This window comes from Cariama cristata, unplaced genomic scaffold (assembly GCF_000690535.1).
Source record: "Cariama cristata isolate BGI_N322 unplaced genomic scaffold, ASM69053v1 scaffold44802, whole genome shotgun sequence".
Classification (NCBI taxonomy): domain Eukaryota; kingdom Metazoa; phylum Chordata; class Aves; order Cariamiformes; family Cariamidae; genus Cariama; species Cariama cristata.
Genome location: NW_009606327.1, coordinates 1 through 9,198, shown reverse-complemented (window position 1 = coordinate 9,198; position 9,198 = coordinate 1). Strand labels below are relative to the sequence as shown.

At 48.1% G+C, this 9,198-nt stretch overlaps 1 protein-coding gene across 1 annotated transcript; it reads right to left on the bottom strand.

The window, feature by feature from the left end:
- Positions 1 to 6,605: 6,605 nt before the first annotated feature.
- On the bottom strand, positions 6,606 to 9,194 carry SAT1 (spermidine/spermine N1-acetyltransferase 1). Its single transcript, XM_009696294.1, has 5 exons — positions 9,117 to 9,194; positions 8,947 to 9,030; positions 7,644 to 7,745; positions 7,512 to 7,552; positions 6,606 to 7,196 (listed from the first exon to the last, which is right to left on the bottom strand). The coding sequence occupies exons 1-5, from the start codon at positions 9,145 to 9,147 to the stop codon at positions 7,026 to 7,028; spliced, it is 429 nt and encodes a 142-aa protein (XP_009694596.1). The 5' UTR covers positions 9,148 to 9,194; the 3' UTR covers positions 6,606 to 7,025.
- Positions 9,195 to 9,198: the final 4 nt, after the last annotated feature.

Sequence of the window (9,198 nt, the reverse complement as noted above, 5' to 3'; positions counted from 1 at the left end):
TTGTGCAAAAAAACAGGTAACTCAACATAAATGTGAGCGCATCCTCTTTTACTACCATCACCCTTCTCAAACTCTTTAAAAAGCCAGATATTTACCGGTTGCTTGTAGCATTATCTCCTATTTGTAGGTGAGGCTGGCCTGCTAAGGAGACTCCCGCGTTTGAGGAATGGTGGAGGAGCAGTGGTGTAAACCCACCCTCAGCCCTGGGTGAGCCGGTGACTCACACCCAAAGTGACAGAACTGTGGGAGCAAACAACCGGAGTGACTGCAGGCTCCCGGGGGGGAAGCTGAGGTGTGACACAGACGTGCAGAGCTGCTTCCATACCTCGGGCCGTAAGGCTCGGAGCTAAGAACGTCCCGTGCTCAGAGCCTGGTTTTTGTCCCAGACGGCTACAGGCTTAACTGCCATGGATAAACTCATAGCTATCAATTGTAAGTAAACTGCTGTAAATAAAATCACAATGGTTAAGGAGGTGCAAAGTGGTAATTTTGATCAGTAATCCTGCGGGATTTCCCGTATGTTGGTATTTTCCTTGCAGAGTGAAAGGCAAGCGGGAGCAGTTTTGTTTGCGCATGAGTTCTCCCCTCTCCCCCGGCAGATGGGAAAGTGCTCGGCCTGCGGGAAGGCAGCGGGCATCGCGTGGACGCCCGGCTCACCGGCCAGCCCGGGGGGATGCGCCTGCAGCACGGGAGAGCTCAACACCATCCCTCCCAACGGGACAAGAGGGACCCTGGCTGCCCGCGGCTGGAGGAACTCATGGCCGAGGTCCCTAGGCAGAAGATCCTGTAACCTTTCCGTACCTCATTGTTGACTCAGTTCTCTGCACCAACTTGTTTCCTCTCGCCTTGCTCCTCTTGCTGCGGCTGTCAGCCCTCTCTCTGGCGGACTTTCCCAGCTTTGCCCGGAGCACCTCCCTGGCCTGGGGGTCCTGCCGAGGTCTTCCCAACATTTTTTTCTCACCTCAGTAATTTTCTTGAGGAATCCTGACACCTCATCGCATCTGCTTTCAAGGTTTCTCATTTATGGATTCCTCAGGCTCCTTCTCATGTACGGTTACTGCTACCCGGGAGCACCCAATGCTTTCTACTTTAAACGAAAGGACCATCGACTCCTGGATCCCAAAGGCTCAACAGCTTCTCTAAGAAAGAATGGGCGATAACATCACATCCTCCTCATGAACCCCTCTTGCTGTCAGATCTGTGTTAAGAGGACCTTTGGCTTTTGCAGTCCTGTCTTTATTCCAGAAAATACCCGAGCTGAGAAACCAGAGGTGAGTGTGGGTAAGGGAAGGCCCAGCTGCCTGAGCTGAGCTGGAGAGGCACGTGGCTATGGGCGCGGAGCAAACCTGGTCCTGCCGGGAGTGAAACCGGGATGCGTGAGTGCATTGAACTGCAGGGGTGAAAAGTGCTTTGGCTTTTAACAGCAGACGATAATAGCTTGCTGACGCCAAGCCCAAATGGCAAGAAAAGGAGCTCTGGGTCTCTGATTCCCCATAGGACTTCTGTAATCAAAGTTCAGTCAAAGCTTGGTGACAGCAAACTCAGCATGGAAACGCAGGATCATTTTATTACTTCCCTGTGCTGACAAGGTCGTCAGCTGATACTGTAAATCCAAGTCTTTGCTTATGAAAAGGTTGGGTTTATTTTTTTTTTTTGTCCTCTGGGGTTCTTTAACCTTGTCCTCACTTCACCATCATTTGGACCAGCTGTACTTTGTGGTGCAGTGGACTTTGTTTTATCAGCCCTTTTTACAGTCTGCCAGCTTTCAGAGATATGTGGTTACATGAAGTGGGTGTAGCCTGGCTAAGGAACAGCTGACACTGACTGCCACTAGCCCTTGAATTTTCAGCCAGTTTTGCTTTTCTTTAAAAATGGATTAATATTGTGTTATTTCTTTGATGCTAGTGCTTGTTGCTACCTCTATCCACCAGTTCTGCCTGTTGCTCTTCAGCAACAAATAATTCCTGCGCCTACACCCCTAAATCCAGTGCTTGCTAATCCATGAAGTTATGGCTAATGAGATCCATGAGAGGTAAATAATAATCCAGAAATTATTAATGTATGCCAGGAATTTACCTCCGAGACTTCTGATTTTGCGAAATAAGAGTCTTCTAGTTTCTTCTGATCACATTTACCTGGGAAGAAGGAAGCCCAAACCATTTCCCTTGATGCCATTGCCTCCGTGGGGCACGTGGTGGGGGCCGCGGTCAGCCCCTCTGCCTGCCAGCCCTTCGCAGCTGCCCACCGCGCCTCCTCCCTCTTTATTCTTTACATTTGCTGCCCCAACGGCAAAGCTGCAGCTCTGTACAGAGATGATTACCTCTAGGAGTGGTGAATGCAGATTTTGAGCCTTCTCCCCACACAACTCTGAAAAATACAAGAAAAAAAGAAGGAAGACCAGTGTGCCTGCAACTGTGGCTAAAACGTATTCTGCTGTGCGGTGGGAAATGTTCTTGTACCGCCATGTTGGCCCATGGTAGGAAGTTGGCTGGCGAAAAAAGTCCAAAATCCTAACCTACGATCTGATTGCAAAAGGCCCAAGACTACAGACCAAACCTACGCGTCCTTTTGGTTCCTCCTGTACAAGCTGCGCGGTGGGGATTCTGTATCGGTGACCGATAACGGTCAAATGTGGAAGTTCAGGGAGACTGTGAAAAGCCCGGACTGGAGTTTGCTCATCATGAGAGCAATGAGAGGAAAGCTGTTCAAAGGCACCTTCGCAGTGGTAGCTGGGTGCCTGATTACAGCAACCGGCTTTGAAAAATCTCACCCTGCACTTTTTCCAGTGTGTTTTGAAAACGCCACTGCCATATCCAGGTTACTTGGAAACACCGATGGGCTTTCATGTGGGAAGCTACCATCTCTCTCATGCTTTTCTGTCCCAGGCGGAGGAAGGTTTCCAGCTGGAATTTCAGGGTTCATGTCCCTTCCCCGGACGGTGGGCTCCTGGGAGGTGATTAGGGAAGACGTGAAGCCACCTCGTCACACTGCACCACAAACCTTCAGGAGAGGACGGGCACCCGGTTTCGTCTGACCGAGGCACAGTCTTTTTAACCGGTTTTGCTGGGGAAGGGTGACAGAGGTCAAGAAAACGGCGATGCCTTTTCCCTCGGAGTGACCGTGACCAGCTGACAGCTGCTGTGTGGGCAACAGAAGGACACAAAGGGCCCAATACAAATAAACAAAACTATTTAACTTAGAGGAGTTTCTGCAACCGGTGTTTGTTTTTCATGCTCATGAGCTAACTCTCCCCTGGGGCTTTTTCTCTCTTGCTTTGGCCTCCAGTAAATCTGTTAAAGGAAACCGAAACTGGTTTGAAGATGGAATTTTCCCCCCTTCCCCATTTCTGGTGGAGGTGTGTACCTGTACGTTACTCTGCGGTCAACCACGGCGAGCGTTTCTGATATTAATTGCAGAAAAACTCGTAGCGCGGTAGGGCGAGGCCTGTGCTCCTGCCCCAGAGCCCCCGTCCGCCATCTTCAGCCCCACACGCGCTCCCTGCGGGCACCGGGCTCCCCTCCTGGTGGGCTCTAAAGCCCTCCGTCAAGGCTGCGCTGGCCAAAAACCTGCTCAACGGCAAAAATACGTAGCCAGGTCTTGGGGGAAGAAAGGAGAGTCGGATGGTGAGGTTACGGCCTGCTTTGAGTCTGCAGCGAGGTTAAACATCAGCGGCAGGCACGCTAGTCGTGTGGTGTTCTGTTTCAGATGGCAGCGAAGGCCTTTCCTTACATTGCGGCCACTTCTCTGAAACCTGAGTTCCAGTAAAAAAAAAAAAAAAAAAAAAAAAAATTTCCCCAACAAGCGCAGTTTCTCTTGGAAAAAAAAAGGCATTTAAGCAATTCTGCCCAGGCAAGCGAAACAAGTGGGCAAAGCCGAGTCTGTTATGTGAGGTGAATTAGTTAAACCAAGGCAAATAGCTGCGCGCTGCAGGCTGCATCGGCGCTGCCATCAGTCGGTGTGTGCGTGTGTGTGTCTGAGTGTGTGTATGCACAGCTCTGTGTGTGTATATGGGTGTGTGCACATGTGTGTGCACGGCTGTGTGTGTGTGTGTGCCTGCGCTGTGATGGGTTCCCACTGGTGTGATACCAGTGACCAGCTCAAAGCCCACTGGTACGGCTTAGCCCCCATCATACGCTCGCACTGCAGCTTGGCTGCGTGCTCGTGATCCTGGAAACGAAGAAAGACAAGCCAGGTGAAGTCTCACCCACGTCTAAACCCACCGAAAATACTCTGCTGTACGTCTCGATCGTAGTTACAGAGTCGTTTTGGTCCCCCAGGAACCTGAGGGCAAAAAGTTATTGGGGGAATTTAAAATTGGTCTTTTCTCACACCATGGCATTACCACATCATTCTGTCGGAGACTGTTACCATAGCTCTAAGAATACTTCTGCTGGTTTTAAAAACTCTACCTCTTAGTAAGCTCTCCATGAAAGTCACAGCTGAAAGGTTAGTCCTTGTCTTTACTTTCATGTGTGAATGTTTAAAATTATCACAGTTGGCTAGGAAAGGTCTTCTCATTTAGCATTGCCTCGCTTGTTTTCTGTGACTCCCTGAGAATCCATTATTTCAGCAGAATTCCTTTAGAAATGCACTGACAGAAGATGATGAACAAGATGTGATAAACAATTTAAAATTGATTGCAAATTTGACTAAGCTGCTTACTTTCCTAATTATAATGCCTAATTAGTTAGCTTGTTCCATTCAGTCATGCAGCTTTGATAGCCTTATTGTGCTCCAGAAGTCTGGGGCCTGAGATTTAAGCAGGCCCGTCCTAGATATCTAATGAACTGTTAATTTGAAAATGAAAGCATTCTTAACCTGCCCTGCTAGTAATCACCTTCGGGACTGATATGTGGAGCCAAAAGCACCAGCTTAAAATAACTTCAAAACAGATTCCACTTGGAGTGTGACACACGAGCAGGTCACCGTAGCTCACAGAGGCACCAGTGAAGTTACTGCAGCTTCACGGGTGAGAAGCTCCAACACCCCGACGCTCAGCGAGAGCTGCCGGAGACCATCTCCTCCTTCCCCTACGGCCGCCAGCGCTGCCTGCCGCGCCAGTTCATCAGGCGGGCTTACTCTCACCTCCTTTGGGCTACTGGACTGCAGAAGAGTCCAGGCTCAGCAGGAGCGAGCAGGGCGGTTGCCAGCCTCGCAGTCAATCTGCCGTCAAGCGAGAAACACAGATTTCTGTTCCCCTCGGGCAGGAGAGGGATCCGAGCCTCAGGCTCCCGTGCGTGGTACGAAGGCTCTCGCAGCAGCCGAGGTGCTGCGCAGACACGGGGAGCGTCTGGACGTGACTGTTGCTTATGCGGAACCTGATCTAAGTCAGGGTAATCTACGTGACAGATTCTGGGCTCAGTCCTGCCTGCGTTTGTCCAGGCAACCACTCGGACACACGCTACCTCCTGCCCTCTTCCAAGAGCTCCTGTATTTATTGCTCTTCTCATTCCAGAGCCAACAGCTGACAGCCGTATCTCACACCTGGGCAGAGCTGGCACGCTGCTGCCTACGCCTTAGACAAAAACAAAACCAAACCAAGAATAATTTCACACTAAATGCCCTGCACAGCCTGCTGTTGGCACGAAGCAGAGGGACGTCTTGTTCTTAAAGTTAGTTTAGCGTTACTCATAGTTGAAGCAGGCACTGCCCACTACTCTCTAGGACGAGGAGACATCTTCCAGATGACACATAATTTAAGCAGTGATCAAAATCTGTTTAAAACCTTGCTTTACTTAAGCCAGCGCACGTTACAAGGCAGGGAAGTCTCTTCCCTTCCTTTGAAGTGAAAGCGGTGCTGGCCAAAAGCAGCTTTTTATTGCAGGGTCACCACAGAGCAAGGGGAGAGCAGCGCAGAACTCGCGTACACCCACCTTCACCATCAACTTACAAGAAGGGCAGACAGTATTGCAAAGTTGACACATTTGTTTCAAAGCCAATTAAAAAAAAAATAATCAATGAGCACCATTGTTTTCACTTACTGCTGTACAAAGGGTTAAACACACAGGATGTTTTCCACTGCCTAACACAGCACGTCATTTCAGGTACCTCACCACTTCCACCGACTACGCAACGCTGAGGCACACACAAAAATTCCGCACCGTATCTGCCATCACGTACATAAACCCCGGCTACCAGCAGCACTCAAGTTGGATGCTTTAAGAATCACATAAGGGAGTTTTTTTTGTGGTTTGTAAAAACACTTTCTCCTACTCCTGACCAAACCTCTCTTTGTGATTTTGGCTTTCAAACTACAGCTAGATGCATCTTCCCCTTGAAGGTTATGCCCTCCTGACCCAGGTGCTCCGCAGTTCAGTGAAAGTCCCAACAAGGCAATGCCACAAACTCCAGCTTTTCTGGAGCCACTTGCCAGAGAGTGGAGACCAGGAGCCTCAGTTAGGGGCTCCAGCCACACCAACCCCAACCCCATGCAGTTCACTCCCAAAGAACACACCCCGGCAGGACGCAGAGGTTGATCTCGCAGCCCTCACACACTCAGCTCCAGCAGAGGTGCTCAGGACAAGGCCCCACAGGCACATAATCCCCCCTTCCGCCACTCCAGGCCTGCAGGGAATCCATCGTGCTCCACTCGTGAAACCGTTTGGGTGAATTAAGTCTTTCACTAATCTGCATGTTACCTAACTGAAAACTGTATGTGAGAATTAAAGTCAGAATACCACCATGAAGTGCAAACACTATTTATTCTTATAAAAGGCAATAATTAAAACAAACTCTACCAGTGTGTACATTGTACACATTTGAATGACACTTACAAGAATGAAGTTTCCATATACAAGGATTACAAGCCCACACTGGTAAAGGATGCACACAAGCACATTCTTGACTTCACAGATGCCTCAGCTCCGGGTCACAGCACCAACTGCTCTACGGCCACACCTGCACAGCATTTTCACTATCAGCATCCAGACTACTTTATTCCACTACAAACCGTACACAGAAAGCAAGAAGGAGTTTATTCAGAGAGCACACATTCACAGAAAGAATTTAACTGCTGGAATAATCTCTCACTCTTCTGTTGCCATCTTCAAGAGATATTCTTTGTCAATTTTGAAGAGCCTCCACCCCTCCTCAGTGGACAGATCAGAGGCACCCCTTCTCTTGTAGAACCTGATGGACGGTTCGTTCCACTCCGCCACGAGGAAGTGCATACTGCTGCAGCGGCACCTCACAGCAAGCTGCAAAAGCGTGCAACACGACACGTTTCAAACCACAGCCCCAGAGTAGCTTGGCAAGAACTGCGGAGACTACTCAGCAACTAACTGTTTATCACCAGAAATCATCAAGTTCATTCTGTCGGTCACTTCAGCACTTGTCACTGTTTAACAAGACTCCAGACAACGTTTTAAGGCACCTAGGGTCCTGTCACCTCCTTTGGTTTAATTCTGACTAGTACCAAAGGAGCAGCTCTCATGCAGTTAGCACAAGAGCAAGAACGCTGCCTTGCCATGTGTCCTCCGTTCTGCTTGGTTAGACTTAGCACTCAGACATACCTGACTCAAGTTCTTCAGAATTTCTGATCCAATGCCAAGTCCTAAAAGAAAACAAAAATCACAAGAAGAAACTAAGTTTTCATTTTAAGGAAGCCCTATAGGAAGCAGCTCATCTAATTCTGTAATGCATACCTCTATACTCAGCCATCACATAAAAGTCTTCAAGATACAGCAGTTTCCCAATCCATGGATCATAAGTGAAGTAATACATGGCAAAGCCCACAATGCGGTGCTCTGAAACAAGGAGTATAACTTCAGCTAGTCTGAATTTAAAAGGCACAAATATTAAGTCTTACATGCATATTGAAACATACAAATTCTCTTTCTGTGACATGCAGACATTTGCTACTAGGTTAAAATTAACAATGAAACTTGCAAGTAACCCCACAACTAAAAATGTGAGTTCAAACTTGTATCAGTCTAACACAACGGAGGTTGCCCTTGCCATAACCTGAAATCCTCAAAAGCACTCTCGTATCTCATAGTAAGGGCTGAACACAAGGCTTTTTTTTCTTTCTACAAACAAATGCATACCCTACTGATTTATCGGTGTTCCCATTCTGGAATACAAGTAAAAACTTCACACAGCAGTTCACGATCTAAATGACTGCCCCAACTCTGCTTCCTCAGCAACCAAAACAGTCTATCAAACTCTAAAGAAACACTGATCTTTCAATGTATATTCCTTATTAACTACACCGTGTGAGAACGTGTGCTTCCAGGCCACCTCTTCAGCAGCATTTCCAGCTTCCACCAAGAGCATCACACCATGTTCTTTACCTTCAGCACCATAAAGTCAAGGTAAGTAAAGCTGCAACTTCCATTATAATTCTGTGGCTCAACAGGGAAGAGAAACCAACTCTTCCAACAGCAGCCCACTCAAACCTAAGCCTTGAGTATTTTAACTACATCTGCCATAACACTCTGCACATATTGTAAGAGAAGCGTGCAAACAGATTTCTGATCTACAGTGTCTTTGGTAAAGGTTTGGGAATAGCACTTGTCCCTGTAGACCTTACCTCATATTATGATCATCTACTTTATTGTGTAACGGATCTTTTAGTTACCTCCCCGCCCATCCATGTACACAGAAGGGCCATGTACATGGCGAAGCTAGAGACTGTAACCTGAAGATTGGGGACAAATTAAAGAAAAAAATGTGATTCAACAGGATTACATAAAGGCACGTCAGGGTCAAACAAGAAAAGCCATTTAATTAATTGGAGTCAAGCACATTATGTTACACCTAATCTTCCCACGCCTCCAGGATTAGCAACTACTTCAGCAGAGTATCACTGTATGTTACTGCGTTTAACAGTTAACCTGCTCCTCCTACCCCAATTCACTGGCGAAACCTTACATACAATCGATAACATTAAGTATAAGCTGCCTCTTGGGTACTCAGCGTCTAAAAATTCGTATCAGGAACTCTCACCTTCAGGCGACCACTGCTCTTTCGGCAATTCTGCGACCAGACAGTGGTAGAAAGGGTGCTCGCCAAAGCCATCCTCGAGCAGCTCTAGAAAACACCACAGTAAGTCAGCACCCGAGCTACAGACACCGTCAGGGGGCTACCAGCCCGGGGGGCAGATGCCGCTTTCGTACCTTTCTCAGTTAGCACCACTTGATCCTCCATGTCCTCGTATTTCGCCAGTTCCTGGAAGAGCAGGAGATGTCAGCGGACTCT